Here is a 27,943-nt window from a genome sequence, read left to right on the forward strand (position 1 = left end):
TTTCTGCTCCAATAATGTCTGTACGGTACACCATCGCCAATCGAATTGGAGTTGTGTCACATATAGCAAACCTGCGCATGACCCGTACCAAACTAGCAGTTAGCCTAGCCTGGGCATGGCTCTCGTGGGGATTGGGCGTTGCTGCCAATCCCCCACGAGAGCCATGCCCAGGCTATAGTTAGCCTGTCTCGAGCAACACAACTGCTGTGTTGCTCGTTCGCTCGACGGGAAGACAACTCCGCAAAAAACAAGTTTGTCAAGACAGGCTATAAACTAGTACATGAACTGCGTTTCGAATCTTCACAAAACGGAGGTATCATACAACATGGCAACTTCCAAGGAAGCTAAGGAGATAAACTGTCATCCTGCTGAAAGAGTGATAAATGCAGCCGCTTCTAGCTCTGTATGTCTCTTTTACTAATATTACTATATCTATTTTATTGCAGTCAATAAGCCTATAGCACGCTAATTTCATTATAACATTTGTGTGCCTTGATGAACATTCTTTTGCTACATTTTTAATTCCATAATGTTGTTTTTTAACATTCGTATTATCTTGGGTGAAAATGAATTTGTACAAGTTAGATAACTTGTCACTATATTGGCATACTCTGTAGCATGATGATTTAAACAAAATAATATATAATTGAATATATTATCAGTAACTGTTGATGTTTTGCATAACTATCTTTATTTACGATTCAATTTTGCGTCTGGTGTTTCCAAATGTTTATTTCTGATATTTCAAGTTGTCTCGTAAGTTATTCATGTATTGTAAATAGGACAGGATTTTTATGTAGAGCGTAAATTGGTTGTAATATTGATGAAGCCAAATAACCTCATATTTTAAACACACGCCTAACGTTACAAGAAAAGCCAAAAACCTCAAATTCAAACTATAATGTTGTCAAATGGAGTAGCGTCACATTGTTTTTACACCGTTTAACTGGATTTGTATGTTTAAGATTAAAAAGTCATATGGTTTTAAAATTAAAGAGTCGTATGGTAATGTTCTTTGAATTTTATTTTATTATTTGGAGTGATTGCTATGAAACTAAGCATTCATGCATATTTAATTTGACCGATCAATGTATGCAACGTGATTGAATGGTTATTTATTTTCACATTGTGAAAAATTAGTTGTTTTTCACATACAGAATGCTCATGAATCTCCTTACGATGGGTACAAGCCATATCCTGTACAGGAAAAAATTGACCCCAGTGATCCAATGTATGCAGAATTTGAAAAACAGCAAGAACTTCTCAAACAATCTCAAACAACCGCACCTGCTGAGGATCCATCTACATACAGTATAAAAAAAGCTACACAGTTTGGTAAGTTTTTAAAATAATCATATAAATAAATTTCTATAGATTATTGTTTTAACCTGTTGGAGCTTTTTATGATGTGGCATTCTTTAATACTCTTGCTGTGTAGGTTGTGTGGAACGGGTAAAGCAGCTAGTACAGCAAGGAGCAGATGTGAACGAGTTAGATGCTGAAGGATCCTCATTGTTACACTGGGCTGCTATTAATAATCAACAAGAAATAGCTGGGTATGACCTGAGTTTATGATTATAAGAGTTTAGACAATTACGTCATAGCTGGTTAGCCGTAGCGGTGGAAATGCACGCCTCCAATTGATAACATATTACTGAGACACTAACTTTCACCTTCCAAAAATCCACTTCAAAAAGTAGCTAGGGTTACTTAACCACAACAATTCTACTTTTTCATTGTTTACTTCGTTGGCGATTCCCATATATTAGAAGTTTTCCTTTCCTAAATGTTTAAAAAAAACTCCAAAATTGTATGTCAAATAATTGGTAAAATCCATTTTTTGAATAATAATTAATTTTTTAATTATTATTAGAATTTAAACTTCTTTGTTAGTTTAAGCTAATATAAAATTCCTCCAGTTGATATTTATTTTTTAGCACGGGTTTTAAGTTTCAAAAAGTGTAAAAAAATTCAGCTCAATGCAAGTGTATGCAAATTTTCTAAACATGTGCCGCCACCGCAAGTGAGGTTTTATATAAAACAATGTTTACATGATTGTCTATACTCTTCTATATTCTACTCGGGGTATGACTAAATTGCTTACATCAGAAAGAATCTTCCGTACTTTTTTTAACTTTTCTTGGGATTCCAATGTCAACCTCATATATTATACATGGGTCGGTATATACAGTAAATTTGGAGGCATGTTAGTTGCAAACTTTCTATAAATTTTATAGCTTGTCATGCTTGTTTGCAGGTTGTACATTGACAATGGGGCAGTGATTGACAAATATGGCGGAACCATCCATTCCACTCCCTTACACTGGGCCACCAGACAAGGCCATCTCCCAATGGTAGTTCAACTCATGAGAGTTGGTGCGGATCCAACCGCTGTTGATGGAGAAGGTATGCAGCTTAGTCCTCATCATGTTACATGTTGTACAGTGTTATTAATGATCTTTTATTGTTAGGGCTAATGCTATAGCAATGCAGCAATATTGTTACAGGCTACCAGTGCATACATCTGTGCAGCATGTTCGGACACAGCAAAATAGTGGCCTACCTCGTAGCCAAAGGCTATGATGTAGATACTCCAGATAAAAATGGAATGACCCCGTTGATGTGGGCCTGCTACAGAACTGCGAGGTAAGGAAACTGGGATTTTATGTAGACATCTTTTCAACTCAAAACATTTCACTAAAATGGTATATTTACTTGGCTATTTATGATAGAATTCAACAAAATTTCATAAAAATAAGTCAGCTGTACTTTAATATTGATAGTATGGATCCCACTCGGCTGCTCATCACACTCGGAGCTGATGTGAACAAGAAGGATACACAACATGGACACACTCCTTTACACTGGGGTCTCCTTGTGGGCAATTCGACTGCTCTCAATCTTTTAACCAAACAGAATGTAGACCTCGATGCTCTCAACTTGGCTGTATGTTTAAAATATGCAAACCTCTTTCCTCTGATACAGTTGTTCTAAAGCGCGAGAACTGCAAAAGCAGCCCTATTCCTTTTGTTGAAGGATGCGTAGTTTAGTAGGAATATAGTAAAACTTGAAGAAGAATGGATGATTTTCTAGGGGACAGATAGACTAGTAGGAGGACAGATAGACTAGTTGGAGGGCAGATAGACTAGTAGGAGGACAGATAGACTAGTAGGAGGACAGATAGACTAGTAGAAGGACAGATAGATTAGTAGGAGGACAGATAGACTAATAGGAGGACAAATAGACTAGTAGGAGGACAGATATACTAGTAAGAGGGCAGATAGATTAGTAGGAGGGCAGATGGACTAGTAGGAGGACAGATAAACTAGTAGGAGGACAGATAAACTAGTAGGAGGACAGATAGACTAGTAGGAGGACAGATAGACTAGTAGGAGGACAGATAGACTAGTAGGAGGACAGATAGACTAGTAGGAGGACAGATAGACTAGTAGAAGGACAGATAGATTAGTAGGAGGACAGATAGACTAATAGGAGGACAAATAGACTAGTAGGAGGACAGATATACTAGTAAGAGGGCAGATAGATTAGTAGGAGGGCAGATGGACTAGTAGGAGGACAGATAGACTAGTAGGAAGACAGATAAACTAGTAGGAGGACAGATGGACTAGGAGGACAGATAGACTAGTAGGAGGACAGATAGACTAGTAGGAGGACAGATAAACTAGTAGGAGGACAGATAAACTAGTAGGAGGACAGATAGACTAGTAGGAGGACAGATAGACTAGTAGGAGGACAGATAGACTAGTAGGAGGACAGATAGACTAGTAGGAGGACAGATATACTAGTAGGAGGACAGTAAGCTCACTGTAGGAAATGTAAAATAATAAGACGGATAAATGCTTAGCTCAGGGGTCGGCAACCTTTTCCACTCAAAGAGTCATTTGGACCCGTTTTCTGCAGGAAAGAACGCAGTGGGAGCCACAAACCCTCTTCGATATTTTAAATTAAAAAATAATTACTACATGTAACGTTTTTTGGTTTAGCTTTTAATGCTTTTATACCATGTTTACACCATAAAACGAAAAAGTGTGGCGTGTATAATGATTTAACTGCTGAGAAAACAAAATCACACTTTTGCAAACAACAATAAAATAGCTAATAATAACTTAAGCGTAACAATATTACATTGTTTTTAAGGTTAGTTTCAAGAAAAATTGCAACTTCATGTTTAATGCAGTCCTTCTTTTAATAAAACGCCAAACTTAAATTGCTAACGGCAGCAAATGTCCTACGTTTTTTCCGTGTGCTGTCTTTTGACGTGTATGGTGAGTAAGCGTGCATTTCTCATTACATATTAAGCAAACTGGTGAGCCAGTCTCATCAGGAGTGAAAGCAAACGAAATAGCCTGCGTAAGATTAAATGTTCTGTTTTCCTCTGTCATTTTTCAAAGTGTTCACCATAGTTTGCCTACTTGGGGTAAAAAATCAAGAAGTGTCGTGCTGGCTGGCGTAATTTTGCCGGCTTTATCGGCGCATAAATAATGACGCATAGCAAACGACAATGTTTGATTTATTACCATATTTACAATTTTTTAAATTATATTACAAAATCTAGTGATAAAACTTCGATATTGTTATGAATTACTTGGAATATGATAAAAAAAAGAAACAATCCAAAGTCAGAGGGAGCAGCGGAGTTGCTGACCCCTGTCTTAGCTGATCAGGTTTAGTGATGGGACATTTCAAATCTATGTAGGTTTAGTAAAGTGATAGTAGAACAGGTAAATGCATAGTAGGTCAGGAGAACTATTAAAAGCGTGTATAGTGTAATACAGGTCTAGTGGGGGAATGACCAAGGGTCTGTGTTGATGTTTTAAACAGGGTCAGACTTCACTCGACATCGCTAAGAATAAGAAGAATCGCTGGATGATTGAGAGGCTGGCCAAAAAAAGACTGGACAGCGGACTGGATAACCCGGGCTTTGTTCAACGCAGGACTAAGTATAACCGGGTAGGGAACAAATCTCTCGAAATAACGACATGTGAATGATTGAAAAATGAGCTAATTGTACGTTTTATTAGATGGGTGACTGGATTAACTTATTCACTTGATCATCGTAAGGGTGTTGACAGGTGTCATGTAGATAGGTGATGTCAGTGTTTCATGGACTCAAGCAATTACAAACAAGTATTATTGTAGGCATTTAGAGAAAAATACATGATAGGTTACCCATTCTTCGCTCTATGGGCCGTTGGATGGACCTTTGAAATGGATTACTGGTGGTGCTTCTGGTGGGTGCGTTTCCTTTTGCTTGGACTCGTATATCTCTCATGGAAGTACTCCAAACAGTAAGTATACTTCGCTGCTCGTTAACCAGTAAGTAACCCTAAATTATTTTTAAGTAGTGCGTAACTCTTACTACATGCTTCTAATATATTGTTAACATCCGAGACTACTAGAAAACCATTTATTCAGCGACATAAAACCTTTGCAAATTTTATTGCTCTGTGAATTTGCGCTTTTTTAGATTGACTGAATCGGTACCTGTAACGTGTGCATATTAGCTTATGTCAGCCGATCAGGCAAAAGCTTATACTTATAGTTGGTAATTAAGACGCTACTAGTAATCATACCCTACAGGATGAAATTATTCACGAAGTTAAATTTCGTGAAAATTGTTTTTTGAAGCATATTCGTGGACCAAATTATTCACGGATGAACACATTTGTGAATAAATTAATTCGTGAAAGCATCTAGCAATAGAGTATAACTTTCACATGTGTATACCACGTGTTTAGGTTTCTGTTTAGCTAAGAATTTTATGTCGATCATGCTAAGCTTTAAATTTTTGGCTGCATCCAGAGGTTTTCATGAATGTTCATCGATTTGGAGGCCTTTGGTGAACCAACAACTTGTGGTAAGTTATGAGTTTTTTTTTCAATGTAAAGAACTGCAGGGGATTTTTGTCGATGATGATGCCGCGCCGAACTCCGAATAACTTGTGACAACCTTAAAAAATATTGTTAACAAGTGTGATGCATTGGCAATGGGCTTAACTCAAAGCCCCGGCGAAGATTTTAAAAGAGTTTGGAACTCAGCTACGTTTACTCACTCCGCCTAGCGGCTAGTTTTTAATTTGAGGTAGTAGTTATTCTCCCTTGTGTTAAAAATGAAATTATTTATTCGCGGATTGTAATAATTTGTGGATTTGACTGTACGTGAACTCACGAATTATTAAATCCATCGAATATTTTTATCCTGTAGGGTATTATAAAAACATATTTCACCAACATTTCATTTTTATTGCTTGTGCATTAAAAAACTAAGATGTTTGATCCAGTGTGCTGCTTTCTCTGAAAGCAGTGGTCTAAACTAGCTTGTTTGTTCTTCTTTTTTGTAAGGAAAATGCTGCGGCAAAAACTATTGTGATTGATTGTCACCCATGTAATGTTTAAAAAATAGTAAATTATTTTAGTGACACTTCTTCCTTTATTCCAATTTTCAATCTCACTGGGTCGTAGGCTGATACCTCATTTTTTACTTGTTTACACTCATCATGTTTTTATTGGTCCTCTTGCTCTCTCTCCTTCCTGTGATACGCATGGTAACAATGCAAGGGCCTGCTCTATGTACCTGTTTATTATGTGGTAATAATTCTAACAGGTTTTTTAGCTTCTAAATAAGTGCAAATTCATGGTTTCGCGCACATTAGGGAGGGTCTCATCAAATAATATGGTTTCACAACACACTCATATTTCATACTGGCTGCACACATAATAATATGGTTTCACAGCACACTCATATGACTACTACTGACTGCACACATAATAGCAGGGTTTCACAGCACACTCATATGACTACTACTGGCTGTACACGTAATAAAAGGGTTTCATAGCACACTTATATGACTACTACTGACTGCACACATAATAGCAGGGTTTCACAGCACACTCATATGACTACTACTGGCTGTACACGTAATAAAAGGGTTTCATAGCACACTTATATGACTCATACTGACTGCACATGTAATAACAGGGTTTCACAGCACACTCATATGACTCATACTGACTGCACAAGTAATAACAGGGTTTCACGGCACACTCATATGACTCATACTGACCGCACACGTAATAATAGGGTTTCACAGCACACTCATATGACTCATACTGGCTGTACACGTAATAATAGGGTTTCATAACATACTCATATGACTCATACTGGTTGCACACGCAATCTCTTACCTCACATGGCTCGTTATGATCAGAGTTATCAGATAATTTTAATCAATTTTCAAATACAGTCAAACCTCGACTTGCCATGGACACTGGACACATACAAATTTTTTACATTTGATCTAAAATTTCTGCAAATATTGGTCTGAGGGCATGATGTTATTTTTAACGTATGACGTCTAAAAACTGGTGGAAATTAAAAGTTTAACGTAGAAATAACAAAAACTATATAAAGTAGGTTCAACTATGAAGTGTAAGTCAGAGTAAGTTATGCTGCTTATTTCTACCACTTTCTCTTAAATTGAACTTGCATAGCTGAGTATACACTCCTGTTCACTCTGTTCCCGTGTCCGTAAGGTTTAGCTTTTTTGTTGTTAATTATTTTATTAATTAAGTTTAATTTAATTAATTTAAGTTTTCAATTTATTTTTTCATGTATTATTGTATTTGCTTTGATGCTATATGTATTACTTGATGTATTATGGGTTTTGGAACTCTGGAATGGGTTGAATAAAAGACACTGGATTATTAGAAGCATATTTGCTTCAACGTTGGATGATTTCGGCATACAGAGCAAATATCAGAACGGTTAACTTTGTATGTGCAGTTTGACTGTATGTATGGTTTTTATTGTGTGTACTTATCAATACCTGGTATATTTGTCTCGGCTTCATCTTCATAAATTTTAAATTATGTACTTGGAATAGCCCTGAAACTATTGCAGGCATTTATTTGATGAACGACTAGGAAATACGATACCATTTGGACTCTACATGGCTACCAAGTTCTGGATGTACTTTACATGGTTTTTCTATGCACTACCATATATAGACAGCCTACTATTACATGCTGCCTTCTTTGCCACTACTGTACTCCTTGTGTACAACTTTTCTAAGAGTGTACGTTGTGATCCTGGCTATCTTCGACCCAGCAGAGAGCAGCAGCATCAGGTATAGAATAATGGTCCCCGTGTGTCAATAGCCTTTGGCCGTCAGCTTGTTAGTGCTTCCTAATCATGGCAATATTTTCACAAAATGTCTTTGACATTTTCTCACATTTAGATATAGATACTGTCTTTTGCATGAAGACCATCGTATGTACAGCATTTAACTTTTCTGCGAACAGCTTGACACACCTCCATACAGTTTTATTAACTATTTGAACTGGTATAAAGCATGTGGGTGTTGAATAGTCACCATTGACATAATTGGTCGTCAAAGTCGATGAAATGTAAGTGAGACTACCACTGGGATTTTCTAAGTTGGTGTTTTAGCAAAGTTATGATATCTCCGAATTTAAATGAGATCAGCGGTTGTTTTGTGCTTTGTTGCTAGGCAATAATGGAGCTATCAGAGACTTCCACTTTAACTGTTGAGGATTTCTGTAGCACATGCATATTACGGAAGCCGTTGAGGTCAAAGCATTGTTCTATATGTGATAAGTGTGTGGCCATGTTTGATCATCATTGTCCATGGATATACAACTGTGTAGGTGAGTGCAAAAGTACTTGTTTTTTTCGTCATCATTCTCCGTAAGCAGGCCTGAACAAGCAATCATTTTCCTGTCTGAAATGTTTTATATTGTTGTAGGCGCGAGCAACGTGAGATACTTTGTGCTTTATTTGACATACCTGATTGGTATGATACTCTGGTGTGCCTATGGATGTATCACTTGTAAGTACCTGTTACAGATCATCTACGGCAGCTGCTCTATAGTTAGCGACTAAGTGGTCATGATAGCCTTGTATAGATGTATGTACGGCATTAATTCCTACTGAATAGAATAGTGGCGATATGTATGTATGTATTTACTTGTCATGCTTTTATCATGAGAAGTAAATACATACATATCGCTGTCTGGTGTATGTGCAGTCTGGTGTATGTGTAGTCAACAGTTAATGAGGGTGCTTTTGCCACATGACTGTTCAATTAAAACAGATCAAATTATATTTTTACCAAATCTTAAAATAAAAGAGTTACTACTTAAATATATAGATATCCTCCTGGTACTCTCACTGCAAGGATTTGGCTCTTTTCGGTGATTTAATTGAACGGAGTGTGCTCTAAGATTTGGGATGTAAAACCTGGATTATCAGCTGCATGCCTCCAAGAAATAACTTACCAATTTCTTCGCCGAAACTAGCAGTATATTAGTAATTCTCACTAATGTAATATTCATTTGCGTGAAATTTGTGTGATGTGTGTACATGTTTTACCGTGCATATGTAACGGGGCCCTAAAAAGCTTCAGTGATATGTGAGCAGTATATCTGAGAGTCTCCTTAAAACCACATATTACAGCAGTATTGCTGACAGCAGATGATGCAGTTAATAATTAAATGCTATATTTTAAGCTGGCTTCTAAACCAAAGATTTCTTAGAGTCATATGTGGTGCTCATGGCATAAAGAAAAAGCTCTCTTTTACGGCTTTAGAAAACTTAAATAAAATATTTCAATTTTTATCTTTAATCGATTTAAATTCTAAAAGGCTTTATTTAGCTTCAAGTTTGCTCAGAGCAATCCTGTATCTTTTCTCTCACTCAGAAGGCTATTACTGGGGACTTTTACACTTCTAACATTCCTCTTTTAGCCGTACCGATCGTTTTAACCTAAACCTGAGTTGTTTGTTGCAGTTTGGCTGAATGGATGCGGTATGGCATCACTCGGTATGCATGATATAATAGATGTGATACGCTGCAGTCCCTGGGTCTCATGGATCTTCCTTCACTGCTGCGTCCATCTTGTTTTTGTTGGCATCTTGCTTAGCAACATGGTTTACCAGGTACCAGCTTCCACTACTCATCCAAACTGATACGTTCAAGCACTTTTTAGGCTAATTTTTATATAAAGACGATCTTGGGTAGGTGGAAGAAATCGGTTTAAGATTGCTGTCATAGTGCTGCATGTTTCCTGTTGTAGATCGCTTACTTAGGCATTACGACCAATGAGAACATCAACAAATTCCGCTACAAGCATTTAAAAAAAGACGGAGTGTTTTATAACCCATTCAAGTAAGCATTGGTTATTTAGTATATAGCATTTACCTGTGCTAGAAGTTTTCTTGTCGTCTTGAACATTCTGTTGCTATTGACAACCCAGGATTGTCAAAATCATTCTCTTGGCTTTCAATTGGTTTTGCTTCTGTGACAAATTACTGTTTGAACATGATTTCCTATTGGGGAATTGCTATTAAAAGTAGTATATATTACTGCTGCCTAGAACTACATCTAGCATTACCTATGGCACTACGTAGCACCTGTTGCACTACGCAGCACCTGTCGCACTACATAGCACCTTTCATACTACATAGCACCTGTCACACAACGCAGCACCTGTTGCACTACATAGCACCTGTCGCACTACATAGCACCTGTCGTACTATGTAGCATCTAATGGCATTATACATAATTTACCTATAAACATTATGTATCATTTTTCATTATGATGCTGTAGTCGTGGTCCTGTACAAAATTGTGTGGACACAATGAGATGGAGTTGTTGTGGTCTATGTCGCCCCTCCCACACTGACTGGAAGACAGTCTACAAGCTGAATAACAACCGGGAGTATGTTTAATAAAGCTTAATATAGCTTAGACTCCACATCTATCTGCATGAGCATCGATGGAACTTCTTCCCTTGCAACAAGTTCTAATCTCTAGCCTCTTTCTTCCATTATGCACTAGCCTTAGATTTCAAACTATGAACAAGCGTGACATTTCTCAGCTTTTGTTATTTCTTCTAAGATAGACCACATTCTGTAAAGTGTTTGAGCATAGACCACATTCTGTTAGTATAGACCGCAAAGCTTATATTGGTTTTAAATGCAGTTGAAATACTGACGAGCATATAGAACAAACTGCAAGGTTCATTTTGACCTACAGCTCAACGACTAGTCATATTGTATATTGCTTTTCATACACAATGTGTCAGTACGTTACATTCATTAGGCAAATCCTTTTCATGTTGATTGATATTTGTAAAAGCCATGTATATAGGTGGCAAAATCGCTTTTTAAAATATTTAGGTTTCATGCATCGATGTAGTATATAAATATAATAATGATATTGTGGTTCTAAGGCAAGAGTTATTTCAATCACGGCTTATTCCAGGTCATCAGTGAATTCATCAGTGAATTCCATGTTTTCTTTGTTCAGGCTAGACTGCTTTGAGGTATTTCGGTGACTTGAAGGCTTGCGTAGCTCCTGCTTCGCCTCTGCAAAAAAGTTATGGGTTTTCAATTCAAAATCACCTACCTGCCCATGCTCAAGGCGTATACTTTAAACTGAACTCACTCAAACAAGCTACCGTAAAACCTCTATTTGAATGCCATGGCACTCTATTTTTCAACCCTTCTATAGTGGCGGTCAAATAGAGGGGGCGTTCAAATAGAGGCTGGCGCTAGAAAGATAGCTTTAACCCTTTGACAGGTGAAACTATGCTAAAGTCGCCTTTTTGCACTTCCCTTCGAGCAGAACAAAGAGCTACTTTGATCATAAAATTTTAGAGTAATGCAATTAATTATTGCAATGGTGTTGCTTTCAATGTTTTAAAGAAAAAACCGTTAAGCTGTGGAGTTAGAAAACGAACATAACGTTTTCAAGTTGAAATACGAAATAACAATGAAAACTATTACATCGTATGATGTTCAAGAGTGTTTGCATTGTTCTTCAAAAAGCTTCAGGTAAGATTTTAAACCACATTATGGATGAATCTAAAAAGGTTGGATAGAATTTGGACCTTAGTGACTTCGATCCGAGTGTAGTTCTGATGATCGTGAAGATCAATCTTCTCAGGTACACCATCGCTAAAACCATAGCCACCACTTCAGCAACATCTCAATTGTTCTTGATGTAACGAAGTCATTATTATTACCATTTGGCCACTTTTCTACTTATCATATTTTTATTATGGGCTTGTAAAGATCAAAAAATGCCAAAGTAGCGGTGAAATAGAGGTGACATTCAATTAAAAGGTGGTGCTGTATTTTTCAACCTTTCTCCTATAGTAAGGGTCAAATAAAGGTGGTGTTCAAATAGAGGTTTTACGGTATATAGCATCGCAATGTCACTCTATCCAGTTTATACACAATTGTAAGACCATGAGTCAGTAGGATATGAGATTCTATCCAAAGCTCACTTGAGTTACAACTGGAAAAACCCATTAAAGTTCGCAAATTATTAGTCGCAGCATAACAAGCAGTCACATTTGTAATCTAATACCTAGCAATCGATGATGATCCTTAAAACAACTCCGTCCGGACAAAAGCGATTTTTTAAGCCTTGGTGAGTGTGTGACGGAATATAATGAGTCAGTTGATGGTGATAGACAACTTGTCAAAAATGCAGTAGGATATCTGGTATAAAAGCAAAGTGAATTGGAAAACTACAATTGTGCCAATGAAAATAAATAGATCTACTCACTATATTTTTACCTTAATTCATTGCCTAAGAAATATATTGCTTTTAACGGGATTTGAACTTACACCCTTTAGTTTGGTAAAACGACACTGCCACCTGCGTCAATCAACTCCGCATACTATGTGCAAAACGAAAAGGTTAAGTCTAATTTTAGGTACAATATTTACAAGCTTTCACAGCTTTTAGAAAAGTTTTAGAAAAGTTCAGTGAGATACTACTGTCTTTTTACCACCCAGCAAACACTTTACATTCATATCCTAGTAACACCCTACTACTATTAATCGCACCCCGCATATACCGTACACGTCCTACTAATCGTGGGTGCTCCTTTTGAACTGAGACGTGCATAAAAAGGTGATCTTTAATGATGGACATTCACAACTACCAACTTACAGAAGGCCATTTCTGGATAATTTGCTATTCTTTTCAATTATTCACCTGCTGTCAGTTTTAGAACTCTATAGCTTCCATTATACACTGCATCAGTCTGATCCTAACTTAACAAATTCTCTAACAAAATAAACTTGAGTTAATTGCTAAGAAACAATATGCTTGAGCACAAACTAAATGTTTATATAAAACAGCGTTTGTGATTTTGGGAATACTGCTGTGTGACCAGTGCAGTTGCAAGCATACAGATGGTAGCCAGCTTTTCGCAGTAAAAAAGGATGTGAAATTTCCACAAAAGGGCGCTTTTAAATTCCCCCCCCCCCCCCCCCCGCATAGGGGTATGGGTTTGATAGGTTGGGTATACACGAGAGAAGACACAAGGTTTCCCTCACAATTGTAGCAGAATGACGGTAACCTTTTCCTTGATTAGTTACGCAATAAGTAAATATGGTCCGTCAACACTAGATCAGTACATGAGTGTCGATGGATCATTTACAGCCATAGCCCACAATCTCGTTAGTACACTTGCCTCATAACAAAAATGTTTGGTTTATTTGATCATATATCAGTGAAATAGCGTGTATAGGATAACTCCAAGTTTACGGATACACATGAGATTAACCGCACTGGATTCAACAAACGATATTTTTTGCCGCAAGTATGTATCTATGAAATGTGTGGAGAACCCGACACAAGCGAATGTGTCGGGATGACTTTCCTTGACCATAGATGAAGCCTTAGATCATCAAATGCCAAATACTAGCTCATCCAGTCCAAGCTGCTTCAATTTGATTTTCTACTATCTCTCAGTTATAATTACATAAAAGGAAACGTGACCTATTGTACTGAACAATTTAAAAATCTGTGTTCACCTTTTTAATAAAGATAAAGAACACTAAGCTGCCATTATACAACAAATAAAATGCGTTTTATTTACAATTTGTATGATTAAATCATGCTAAATTAAAAAGAAAAATTATTTGCTCTGCCCTCCATGAGGTGATATTGCATTTTGCTAGTATATTTTGTGAGTTACAATATTGTACTGGTCTTTCAATATTATTTGAATTGTGGCCCTACTAGATTGCACCCGTCGAAGACGTATCAAGCTGAGTAGTGAACACAAACAAGCGAACTGACTTCTCAACAAAGTGTACAGTGGCAATACAAGATCACACCATATGTCATGATATAATATACAATTATGTAGTACATAACATAAACTTTGGTACTTCGGCCAATTAAGTGCAAATAAGCCAGAAAAGGCCCAGAACAGATTTTCCATACACCTTATAAAAATGTTATGGTAGTTTATATACATTTTTTTATATGGTAGATTTCCCTCTACTTCAAAAATGTGCGTTACTTAGCACCCGCACGTAGACCAGAGCAAGGAAGTACTAACTTGATTCTGTAGAGTCGGATGTCCCGTGTAAAATAGCCTGACTTTCTGCAAAGTACTGGTTTGGATGTCGAAGCCCATCTTGTAAGCCTTCCTTCGGATGAGTGGCTTTAAACAAAGATGTGCAGGCTATCTGATAGTGGCCTTGCTTCTTTAGTGTCATAATCTGTAACATGCGCATTTTTCTGATCAGTTGGCAATTTCCACCCATATCTTTTGAGGATCACTAGATCTCAGTATGCAACAAATATTCCTATATGTAATATAAGGGTGGAGGACATTTACAAACTACCAAATCTCTATGGCCAAAGTGAAGACAACTCCATTAAGAGAACAAATCATTCTTTAGACAAAGAAAGCAGGTTTATTATCGAAAAAACATCTAAGCAACTCCTACCTCTTCAACTGCCTCTAAAGATATTTTCCTCTTTTCCAACATTTGTCGAACTGTCAAATCATCTGCTATTTTGTAGGGGCAGCCTAGATAAAGTATGCGATAATATGTAAGTTCACTAACACCAATTTTACAGAATAATTTGGCAAAGTCAAGATGCGCTACTACAATCAGGAGAACACATTTTGTATATAATTTACCTTGCTTTTAGGATTAGCATAAAAGTCAATACACATGAAATCCATAATCAACTCAGACACCAGTCTGACCTTACCATGGCATTGGTCAGCCTGTGCTTCGGGTAAGTTTATGATTTTCATGCAGCTATACGGAGTGTAGTCGGCACGCTTCCCTTCTTTGCCATAATTGTGTCTGATACCATATGCATAGCTCTTGTCAAACTGACAAATAGCAATATATGCAAGCCTTAATGGCCAACTATCAACATAGAACAGGCTACCAGTTGGTGTAATTGGTTGAAGGTTTCCTTGCAACAAAATTCACATTACAGTTATTTGGTATCAAGATTCACCATGTCTTACTGTGCTGTGTTGTAGGTGCAAAATATGTGGAAATGTGATTACAAGCTCTTAAAAGCTCAAAAACGAACAGTTAATCGTAGCCATCATGAAATCGCCGTAGATCGGAATCAGTTTATTTCTCTGACGTAGTCATTACATTTGGTTATTGTTTTGTCACGTGATGTTCTTACGTATATTGAAAGGCCAATAAAAGGCTTGATATAAAACTTCTCGTAGCACTAGTTTATGACAAACAGTTCGGGTTTTACCGAAGACCCCGTATCAAATATAGATGCTCGCTACTTTCAGGGATCGCTAAACATATTATGGAAATGTTTACTTTTTCATATCCAATTCCATAAACATAAATATTTCCATAATTTTATGGAAATGGAAATTTTATTTTAGAAATATGGAAATGTTATGGAAATGGAAATAATATGGAAATGAATTATGGAAATGGAAAAAATATGGAAATGTTATGGAAATATTATGGAAATGGAAAAAATATGGAAATAAATTATGAAAATAATAATTTGGAAATAAATTATGGAAATGGAAAAAAACTATAAAAATGAATTATGGAAATGTTATGGAAATGGAAATAATATGGAAATAAATTATGGAAATGTTATGGAAATGGAAAAAAATATGGAAATGAATTATGGAAATGGAAATATGGAAATAAATTATGGAAATGGAAATAATATGGAAATAAATTATGGAAAGGGTATGGAAATGGAAATAATATGGAAATTATGGAAATGAATTATGGAAATTTTATGGAAATGGAAATAATATAGAAATGAATTATGGAAATTGTAACATACACGTAATCCAAAATATAAACAGAGGGGAGTTATATTGTATAGACTAGGCTACATGAATAGACAATGGTAATACACAAACAGCTAACATCAGTGGTATTACAGAAACTATTAAAGGGGTCTGGAAGAAACTAACTCAAATTGTCTCTTGCTCGGCTACATGTATTATGGACAATGGTAACACACAAACCCAGCTAACATCCGTGGTATTACAGAAACTATTAAAGGGGTCTGGAAGAAATTAACTCAAATTGTCTCTGGACTTGGCTACATGTACAGACAATGGTAACACACACAAACCCAGCTAACATCAGTGGTACTACAGAAACTACTAAGGGAGTCTGAAAGAAACTATCTCAAATCGTCTCTGGCTTAGTTATAGGCAATGGTAGCATACAGTTTTGATGTTGCCTGGACCCTAAATAAAGTATATTAGCAAGCAAATATCGTAATCATATTATGTATAAATTAATCACATGTTCGGATAGAGTTGACGATTGCACACATACACTTATTTGACACGCAAGCGCGCACACATACGTACACAGCCTAGCAGCTGCCATTGTTTTTACTGATCATTACTTTAGGTTTATCAAATCCAGGCTTTGACATGGTTTTCTATAATCATGAGTGTGCCACCATGATTGGTCTACTGATGTGGTCATACTGACAGTGTGTTTTCAATTAAAATGTCAGAATTGGCCAGGGCTTCTATAAAAGAATCTCTATGTTTTTTTCACAACAAGTATTTACATGGTTTAGTATCGCTGTTCTACCTAATTTAAGGCAATATAATAATACATACACAGCCAAATTCTACACAATTGACTTGTTTTTATGAAAATAGTTTAGTTGTGAAATTCTAGGCAAGTAACGGATTACTTCAAGGGGGACACAACTATAATAACTCACACACATCCCAGTCCCAGTAAATAAATTAAAAGCACCCATAATCTTATCTACTATAAAAGCTGTGTCTGTCTGTGTGTCCAAAGCCATCCTTACGAGTTAGGAAAAAGATTCCTTCTAACAGGATTCAAACTTGCGATATTTATTTCGGTAAACCACTGTTTGCTGGTAGATCAACCACTCACGGCATCTCGGCTCACGGTATGGTTATTAAACCTGACGATCTCACACTGTACGCGTGACTGCTAGGGTGTTAGTCCTTAGGCTAGGGTGTTAGTCCTTAGGCTAGGGTGTTTGTTCTTAGGCTTTGGCAATCATGTGTGATACCCAGGATACATTATCATGGACTCATGCAAACACAACAAATAACTGTTTTGCCAAAAGCCGCAAAGTGAAAATCCTGACTCATGACAGAACTGAGTGAAGACAATCAATGGAAACATAGTGTTTGCACTAGTCATGATAGAAGGCAACTTCCTGTGGCGAGCCAGATCATTTGCTGACTCAGCGCTCCACCTAGGCAGCAACCAAAAACTCGCATAAGCCGCTGCTCAACGCTGACAGTCAAGCGAGCGACGGAGAGGTAATTGCTGAGCAGAACCAGGACTGCCGTATCTCAATGCTCCGACGAGTAACAATAGCCTCAGTAGAGCTCATAAATATAAAGGAATGTTGACAAGGCCAGCAAGTAGATTAGTGAGGAGAGACTAGAACAAAGAAGGCCAGGCATTATGCATGCCTGGCTAAGCTATTGCTGCAGGGACCGCTAAACATATTATGGAAATGTTTACTTTTCCATATCCATTTCCATAAACATAAATATTTCCATAATTTTATGGAAATGGATATGGAAATTTTATTTTAGAAATATGAAAATGTTATGGAAATGGAAATAATATGGAAAGGAATTATGGTAATGTAATGGAAACGGAAAAAATATGGAAATGAATTATGGAAATAAATTATGGAAATGGAAATAAATTATGGAAATGGATATAAATTATGGAAATGGAAATAAATTATGGAAATAGAAATAATATGGAAATAAATTATGGAAATGTTATGGAAATGGAGAAAACTATGGAAATGAATTATGGAAATGTTATGGAAATAATATGGAAATGGAAATAATATGGAAATGAATTATGGAAATGGAAATAAATTATGGAAATGTTATGGAAATAATATGGAAATAAATTATGGAAATGTTATGGAAATGAATTATGGAAATGGAAATTGTGACAAACACGTAATCCCTGGCTACTTTACAGTTTTGTTTCAGCTTGGTCTAATCTTCTAGTCGTAATTTGATCATGTGACCCATACTTTCTGCCAAACAGCAAATATTTTCTGCAGCATTTTTCGATTATTACAGGTGACCAACAGACTCGTCATGCTAATCAGACAATGATATGTACTCCTTTGAGCTAAGGTTAAAAAATTAAATGAATTTTCACGATAAGTTATAAGATATCAGTGCTAAAAGTGACAGCATTACAATGACGATAAAATAGACGCGTAAAAACAATAGACATGGTTTTATTGAATGTGTGAAGTATATTTAAAAAAATATTTCGACGAATGAGGTTGCGTGAAAGTGTAAACAGAAGCCGTCTTGTACAACTACGTCCCATTTGAGCCGTTTTGGAAAGAGATTCTAATCTACGGCGGTTTTGTGATGGCTGCAATTAACTGTTCGTTTTTGAGCTTTTAAGGGCTTGTAATCACATTTCCACATATTTTGCACCTACAACACAGCAGAGTAAGACATGGTGAATCTTTTGATATCAAATAACTGTAATGTGAATTTTGTTGCAAGTCAACCTTTAAAATAAGAGCTGTGCACAAACCACCTTTGTAAATTTAACATAAACATTGATTTGATAAAAGTCAAACTAACTGTTGACGACAGTTACTGATGTCTAAAAAATCAAATCCCACACCTGCTGTGCACAATTCAAAACAAAAATCATGATACAATGATTTGGAAATATTTGAAAAGTCGTTGAATATAGAAACATCCCAAAAGCAAAGCGGATGTTCAAGATAGGCGATGGGTACAATCAGCTTCTCACTTTATTATTTAATTCAGCAATGGTGAAATAATAATTCTTAGTCATTATTATACGAGTATAAATCTTCTTGGAGTACCTCTATGACTATATCTATGATTATTAAATTTTGAAGCTATAAATTGAAATTAACAAAAAATTGCTACTATATAAAATGAGAATGTCATGAATCGTGAAAATCATGGATACCAAAGGCCTAACATTCCTACAGATAATGTCTAGAATTTGCAATTGAGATAGTTCAGCTTTCAGAAAGTCCACTGCCTGACCGGATAATCGGCAGAGTATTGTAACACTACCCTGGGCCTCTTTTAACAAGCATACTATGAGATATTCTCTTGTAAATTTGACAATAACACACCTAAGCAGCTGGACTAAAGTTTCCTTCCAATTGATAGCCAAGAATTATTCATTAGCATGGGTATATGGTACCTGCCCCTCAATTGTGGCTAATACAGTAATCCCTCGCTACTTCGTGGGGTAAAAGATGATTATAAATAAACATAAAAAAATCAAATATGTAAAATACATAAATCTTACTCATACTCTGGCCCAGTGAGATCTCTCCGCGAGCATCATGATCTATTGTTATCATATTATGATAGATCGCTGCGGTTCACTGTTTTTCTTGTTATGTTTTGTGAATTATGAAAGTGCGAAGTGCTTATGACACCCTTTATCATGTCACTTATATGCCATCGACCCTCAACATTGTCTGATGAACATAAAAAAGGAGGAAAATGTTTACGATTAAAGAAAAAGTGACTTTATTAGATAGGAGTTTGATAGTTTCTATTTTGCAGATTTTCACTTATCGCTGGAGGTGCCCGTCCCGATTAACCACGAAAAGTGTGGGATTCCTGTATCACACTACAAGAGCTATGGTCTCTTTCCTTCGATTGGGACATAACAAGGCAAGATAGAAACATCAAAAGTAAAATGATCTCTTAAGATTATACGGACACAAGGTCGTACAACTCCTCACCTTGTCTACCTCCATACCTCCTTTACAAAACTCTGTCCTCCAGAACTTAAGCGACTGTTCAAGTGAGACACCAATGCCCTTGAGAAAAAGACCGTACTGCATGCGCCCTGTATGTTTAGCATGGTGCTTGCTCCGGATGTGCTTGTGAAGACTTTGCATGCATAGAGGGTATGAGTGGCCACTCAGCTATCAAAAACAAAAGTGCGGCAAAGACTGAGAACAGATGTATCTCAATAACCCGGCTTTGGGTTATATACAAGCATGTACTTTTTATTATTAATTGATATTCCCATTTTGCTTTTAATTTTTTTTGAAAATCTTCTAAACGCCTTATAACCATTAACTATTTTTTTAAATCTGTCATTTTCAAACATACAGATTCAATTTCAAATGTGCCGTTACATTCCCTCAATTTCCGGTTCTTCCCAAGGGCAATCGCTTGAAAGTGTACACACCACTAAAAATCGATATCTCATTTTTAAGGTTTGTACCAGTATTGAGAGGTACCAGTATCGTTGTATTCAAAATTTTCATGGATAGCTTTTGCTGCAACAGTAACCTTTTTATACACACACTTCTATGTACTCATTTTTATTGTTACTTCAACAGATTCATGATTTTTATTTTGTTTTCTCAGTTCATATTAATTGTAGCATTACCAAATCATTTTTCATCGTAGTAGAACAGACTATATAGCCATTACTTGCTAATTATTTCACATTTAAACACCTTTACAGTTGTTTCGGTTTTTCCTTTAAACTATTTGAACTGTGCAAAATATTTTTCTCATGATATGAAATTTAATAGTTCAAATGGTAAATGTTGTATATGTTAAAGAAAAACAAATTTTTTGTGCAAATTTTGTTTCTTACCCAGGCGCTCATCTAATATAATTATATGAAGGTAAATTGGTGGCCTTTGGAGTATTAGTGCCTTAGTGGCATCTTACATTTAGTTGGCCAGCCCTTATTGTCAATCACAGGATGGGATAAAATGATGCCCAATAAATTTTATTTCTTGTGAATACTTTTGATGGCAAACAGAGGGTCTGCAAAACGTGCTTCTCAAATAGATATAGCGGATATGGCCTGTTATGAATAATAAAGAACAAGATTTTATGTCATAAATGACTAAGAATATGAAAAAATCACTAGGTGGTCTCATAATTACATAGACAACATAGACATCATTGTAGTAGCTAGTAAGGAAGACAACCAAGACTCCAACCTCATCAAGCATGTCACAAGTGATCTCGTCTCCGACAGCCTTTGCTGTATAAGAAGCTCCTAAGTCAGCCCCACTCAGTGCATTTAGCTGTTTCATAACACGATTCTCTTCCTCCAAGCCTGGCAGCAACTTGCACGCTACCTGAAAACAGAGGCCAGACACTGTACAGGTTGTTTCTCTACTGATCGAGTCAATTACTTCACTCATTTTACAGAGATCTAAGGATGATATAGAGCAAGTGTAGGTGTCAACACTCACAGCCATTTGTTCCTTTAGGTGAATCCTATACTTGTTCAGCACAAAGGAAGTGAGCTCGCTAGATGGTAGGTATGCAAAGCCCTCCGACAGGTACACTTTTCTTATAGAAACGAGTTGAAGCACTTCCTCAAATGCAACCTATGACATGCGTATTACCATGACAACCATGAGCTAATGTGTACAAATAAAGACATTAATGATACTGCCTGTGGACATTAGCAACTAACTTTATAATAAGTAGGGTTTGTGATCAAACCACTCTGGCAACCCTTCAGTTCTTCTACAAGGTTCTGAGCTTCATTTTCTGGAACCTAAAAAGCAGATCAAACTAACAACCTTTTTAACAGTGACCATTGCAGAATTTAAAGCCAGTTGAAAAACAATGACCTTCGTATTCAAAATTTAGTAGAGGTTGAAGTATTTTCACATACCACATTGGATCGAAGATGGTTTACTTCGAGGAGTCTGTCCATCAGGTTCTTGACATGATACATTCGAAGCCGTAAAAGTTCAGCTTCCTGCGTCACAAACCACTGCCTCTTCGCCTCCCTGAGTTACAGCAGGAACATTGAGTTGAAGTAGAGTTAATATAGACATTCGGAAAGCTAAACTTAGATAATTTAATACAACACCAAAGGAATATAACTAATCCAAGACTCCAAGGACTACAGGTCATCACTAATTTGTTGCGCTAGCATGAACAAAGCTACAGGACTATGGATGCCCTTATCACTCTCGGTATGATATGACATATCTATGATATCACTCTTGGTAGGTCCTCCCGCAAAGAGGTAGAAGTTACTTACATTAACAATAATATCAAAGTGAAGAGTAAGGAGGGGAGGTTGACAACAACCATTTGTTGATTGTGTATTACTTTGGAAATTGTGATGCACTACCTAACAGTGTATGTCAATATCAGATTAGCTAGCACTGAGGCTAATTATAGTAATTTAAGGGTCAGTATCCAATAGGTTATTATAAAATTATTGAACTGCACATCTCCATAGAGCTTTAAGCTTCAGAGCATCACCATGCGCTAAAATAAATGTAACACAATTTTTACCAACCACTTTGGTATTTTTTATCATATTTGAACCCTAGTCGAGTGCCATATCGCTCTTATTTTCAACCTTTCCCTTATAGTGATGTTCTATTAGAGGCCACATTCAAATAGAGGGTGGCGCTTAATTTTTCAACTAGCTCGTCACAATTTTAGGAAGATAAATTTAAGCCTTTTACTGACGAAGAAACATCGTTGTCGCCTTTATTTTGCACTCTCCTCCGGTCATTAATGCCATCCGGCCTCAGAATTTTGCTAAACCATCTTCGTATCAGACCAGGTTAAACAAGGAACTACTTTGAGTAAAACATATTAAATGGATAAAGTTATCACTTATTTTGAAAGCATTGCTTTCAAAGTTTTAAGGAAAAAACCGTAAAGCTTTGGAGTCAGAAAACAGACTTCGATACGCCAGAACAATGGCTGCTATTACGTTGTACACTGTTCTTAAAGATTATTCTCATCATTCATCAAAATGCTTTAATATCTTCACATCAGGTTTTAAACCACATTATGGACAATTCTAAAAACAATGGATCGGATTTAGACCTTCCTGATTGCGATTAGCGTGTCGTTCTGATGACTGTGTCGATCGATCTTTTCAGCCACATCGTTACTGTAACCTTGGCAATCACTGAAGCAACTACGAAAGAATTAATTGTTATTGATGTCATTATTAAAACCATTTTGTGGAAAATTTTCTACTGATCATTTTCTATTATGGGTTTGTAAAGATTAAACGTAATGAAAGGCAAAGTGGCGGTGTGATAGAAGTGGCATTCAATTAAAGAGAGGGGCAGCATTTTTCAACCTTTCCCTTATAGTGGCATTCCATTAGAGGTGACGCTAAGTAAAAGGTGGTACTCAAATATTATAGAGGTTTTAGACTAGGTGATATTTGAGGTTAACCGCATCTCGGTCACTCTCTCTCTCCCATGTTTATTTTCGCTTTCCAGATGCTGCAACAGTACTTCACTAGTATAACGTAATATTTTTACAAATGTTGCTTTTGGTCCTGTAAGGGTGCCCGGTTCACCCTTCCCACTTGTATGGAAGTTGATGGTTTTAGTCACTGTCAGGCAGGCAGACCCATGCGCAGGTTATACAGGGTTACATGTATTACTGGTAGCAGGCTTGTATAGCCTTACCTGTAGTCATGTTATAATGGCTAATGAGGGACTAGTTCAAGTATAATTTAACATGATATGCCATTAAGCTAGTATTGAATTATTACAGAATGTCAACAAAATACCCGTCCGCTTACAGACAGAACTAAAAATCTTGTAAAGAAATAGCCAACGTACGATTTAGCATAGGCAAGTCTAAGTATGTGGTGTGAAATCAGGTCTTTCTCATTGTCTTCCTTGTTTAACTTTCCCTGTAACATACATGTATAAGCAGCTGCAACACAGTATGACTACAATAAAAAGTCTTATAATACCATTATAAAACATATTTACAAGTAGAGAACACCTAAAAAAGGGAATACACAGTAATAAAACAGTAGCAAGCGTATATCTATCATACCGAGGTCAGGAAATGCCAGCCCAACTCATTGAACTGTCCCTTCATCTTAATAGCAAATTCTTCATATTTCGTTTTCATAATGCTGTTGAGCTCTATGGCCTTCAGCACTGTAAGTATCCAGGTTTCATGACACAATAAGGTGGCAATTATTAGTAAAATCGAGCTGTGAGCAATTTATTGATAGGTCATTGGCAGTTGGCTTGTTTAATTCGTGTCAGTTATTGGCATTTGAAATATGTTTGAAGTCGTACACCACATTATTGTGAAACTATACAGAATACTGAAAAGCTAAAAGTTTTCAAAAATTACCTTATCCTAAAAAGATGAGCTTATCAAACAAACCTATGAACCTTTGATTGTCTTTTAAGTGGCTGCATAAAACTGACTTGATGGGTTTGGCAGGAGTCAGCAAGTACTCCATGCTGTCCGGAGTGCTATTATACAACTCAGATGTATAAGTATAACATGCACTCACACAGACGTACTTTATACTTTGAAAATTGAATGTTACTTACTACACTGGCCTAGCCATGGCCTAGTGGTCTAGATCCTCTGACCTGTGAACAGCAGGTTGAGTTCTACAGTAATACTTCAACTTACGAGTGCTCCAACGTACGAGAAACTTGAGATACGAGCCAGCTTTTAAGCAAGTTTCAGCACTAACATACGAGCCATGTTTGAGATACGAGCACGTGAGTCAGTTGCCAAGTATGCCGGAGGTGTTTTATGAGAACAGCATTACTCAGTATTTTTCAACTGCTCAGGTTACACTTTTGTACCGTGTTTTTTGTGCGCGATTTCCAGTGCAGAATTATGTGAATTAAAAGTACTCTGCATTGACCGAAAGTTTGCCAGTAAAATAAAAGATAATGGAAAGAAAAAGCAAATGATAACAATTGATATTAAACGGAAAATTATTGTAAAATATGCGAAATGTGTATGCGTGATTGATCTAGCTCAGCAATATTACAGAAATACATCCACAATTATCAAACAGAAGGGTTATATTCAGGGCATTTAGTTTGCAAAATGACTAACCATACTTTCTAAACGACGCAGCGATCTTCACGACCGCTGATGGAGAGACTGCTCAGGCATTGAATAAAAGATAAACAAATAGCCGGTGACAGCGTAACTGAAACGATGTTTCAATAAAGGCGAAAAGGCCGGTGGTTAAAAGGCGAAAAGGCCTATGTGAAAAGGCCGGTGCTATATATCAAAATTATAAAATTTTGAACAAGTTGGCTAGTGGTCGTGCATTAACCCTTTGTGACGACACCTGTGTTCGTCCTAATCGCAACATGTTGAAAGAGCGACAAAGGCAAACGTTCTTAGATAGGTTTATCTTAAAACGGCCGGCTAGTCGTGAAAGCGAAACAAAGGAAAAATTAACTAACCAGCGAGAAACTTCAAACTATGAACGCCAAAGAAATTTTAATTACGCTAAGTTAAAAATGAAAGTTTACTTTTAGGTTTGCTTCTAAGTTTGTTTTTTAAGACTTTGATAAAATCCAAATTTATCAAATTCAACTGTTGTAATGAAGGATAACACTTATATCTCCCTCCCTGGCAAATGCTAGCGTTAGCTGCTACTGTATGTATTTAATTTTATATTTTAATTAATCACATTTCCTTGCATTATTTTTTATTTGTTGCTTTTTGAAAGCATGTGGTAAGTTAAGACAACAACCAACATGTTTTTTCTGTTACAATATCTTGTTTTGAGTGTTTTATTTGCATTTTTTTAGAGTATGGAAACCAATCAATATATATTTAATTGTTCTATATAGAAATAAATTGCACCAACATGCGAGTAAATTGACATACGAGCTCAGTCTCGGAACGCATTAAGCTCGTAAGCCGAAGTATGACTGTATTCACAAACAAGTCCACCAGGGGAGGCAGGAATGGCATATGACCTTACACGTAAGTTACTATCTGAAACTGAGTATGTCTCTAGCTGTCAAGGTTCCCTGAGCTGCCTAGCCGCTTGATCAGATATTTTTAGTTAGGTTCACAGAGACATTGTTTGCTCCACAAATGTTCTTAGAAAATATGCAGTATGCTTGCGGTATGCAAAACAGACATGCTTGCTTTTCGAGGAATTACCCACACAGAGCTCTGCTAACAAAATAAGTTGCACGCTAATAAAGTTTGCAGTAGCCAGTAGCTGGCTATCCACATATCTTTCTTCCAATGATTCGTTATAGCCATTATATACTTTACTGAAAATGCGTCTCAAGGCAAAAAAGTTGGTTGATCCGATTCCTGGTCAATTAAAGTAATTTGACTCTTAATAACCTTTCACCTCATCTTTAGTGAGTGATGTTTGTGTATTTGGTATGTCTGCACCAGACTTGTCGCATGTTTTGGTGTGCATGACGTAAACAAGCCAAACACAATTCAATAAACTCAGACATAAGACCAGAGAGTGTCTAGATGTGTATATGAGATGCAAATCTTACTGTATATGAGATGCATATATCTAAGGTGGATTACAGTCTCCGAGCATTAGACGAGCTCATCAGGAATTTCTAACGGGAGCCACTAGGTTTTACTGCTATTCTTTGCTACTTTATTTGATAAAAAAATACTAGCAGTCAATGCGGTGATTCTCTTTCAAGTAATTTTACGGCCAACACTTTTTTAATAGCAGTTCTAATGTAATTCCTCATCGCAATAGATTTCAACAGCCAATTTTTTAAAACAATGCCTATTTAGTATGACTTTTAACTGACTTGGTGTATAGACCCGTTTGCTTTTTTTAACAAACAAAAAGTCAACTGAAATGGTTTACAACTCTGTTTACTCAAAGCAGACCGAGATCATATACTCATAGTTTAATAATAATACTATAAGATACTTTTAGTTTAAAGTTTGAAAGCTGATGTATATGTACTAGGAAAGCAATCAAAATTAATATCAGATTTGTGTACCTTTCAACCTTTCCACTGCATACGCTTCAAACTGCTGAAGAGTTATAGATCCTGTTGGAGCTCGCTTGTAAAATGAATGGTAGCCATATATTTGCCCATGGTCCAAGACATGTGCCGAATCATAACTTGAAAATATTGACGAAAACAGTGTACAAATAATCTGTCTAGTAAACAAATGTATATTACTACGTTTAAATACAATCGGCCTGCTTCCAAAGCCTGGCTTCATGTAGAGCTTGTTTGGTATCGTTCAGCTATGAAAAAGCTTAACTTTAGCGATGTAAAACTTTAATCGCACTATAAACGATTACTCAAGTCACTGCTTACAACTTCTTTTTCAAATAGGCCGCTTCCAATGTACACAGAGGCATTGCCCAAACCAAAATGGAACAATTGTTCAACCACAAGAGCCTCCTATGTAGACCAAACCTTTCCACGTTGAATTATTACACTGTAATGAAACGTTGGTCAACGTACAGATTTAAGGCGGGCTAAGATAACGTCAAACTTCTAGCAAGTTGGTAGTACTACCAACTTGCTAGAAGTTTGACATGTTTTCAAATGTCATTTAGTACTTACTAACTAGCATGCAAAATATTATTTTGATCGAGTATCAGAAGTTATTTACGAGAAAAGTCACCAAAAATAAAACAATTATAACAGACTGGGCAGCTGCCACTCACTTCAAACTTCTTGAGCTTCTTTTGAAGTCCATAACTACCTATTAACTACTATATTTTTTAATAACGCAGTCTTCTTTGATTTCCCGCGATCGACACATAACCGCAGTTTCGTGACGGGGTGGAGAGGCTGTCTTAGG

General features: G+C 36.6%; 2 protein-coding genes across 2 annotated transcripts; one reads left to right on the forward strand and one right to left on the reverse strand.

Moving 5' to 3' along the window:
- The first annotated feature begins 330 nt into the window (after positions 1-330).
- LOC137385253 (palmitoyltransferase ZDHHC17-like) lies at positions 331-11,271 on the forward strand. Its single transcript, XM_068074754.1, has 14 exons — positions 331-403; positions 1,158-1,335; positions 1,439-1,556; positions 2,258-2,406; positions 2,508-2,646; positions 2,784-2,946; positions 4,843-4,971; positions 5,161-5,309; positions 7,921-8,146; positions 8,531-8,687; positions 8,786-8,869; positions 9,829-9,977; positions 10,115-10,206; positions 10,649-11,271. The coding sequence occupies exons 2-14, from the start codon at positions 1,230-1,232 to the stop codon at positions 10,767-10,769; spliced, it is 1,782 nt and encodes a 593-aa protein (XP_067930855.1). The 5' UTR covers positions 331-403; positions 1,158-1,229; the 3' UTR covers positions 10,770-11,271.
- LOC137394270 (DNA primase large subunit-like) lies at positions 11,267-27,892 on the reverse strand. The gene is made up of 13 exons (XM_068083723.1): positions 27,807-27,892; positions 27,124-27,248; positions 24,188-24,294; positions 23,965-24,038; positions 22,029-22,146; positions 21,825-21,908; positions 21,598-21,735; positions 21,340-21,480; positions 20,113-20,298; positions 15,073-15,199; positions 14,802-14,884; positions 14,408-14,570; positions 11,267-11,408 (listed from the first exon to the last, which is right to left on the reverse strand). The coding sequence occupies exons 1-13, from the start codon at positions 27,836-27,838 to the stop codon at positions 11,296-11,298; spliced, it is 1,491 nt and encodes a 496-aa protein (XP_067939824.1). The 5' UTR covers positions 27,839-27,892; the 3' UTR covers positions 11,267-11,295.
- Between the last annotated feature and the right edge of the window lie 51 nt (positions 27,893-27,943).

The sequence above is a fragment of the Watersipora subatra genome, chromosome 1 (assembly GCF_963576615.1).
Source record: "Watersipora subatra chromosome 1, tzWatSuba1.1, whole genome shotgun sequence".
In the NCBI taxonomy this organism is placed as follows: Eukaryota; Metazoa; Bryozoa; class Gymnolaemata; order Cheilostomatida; family Watersiporidae; genus Watersipora; species Watersipora subatra.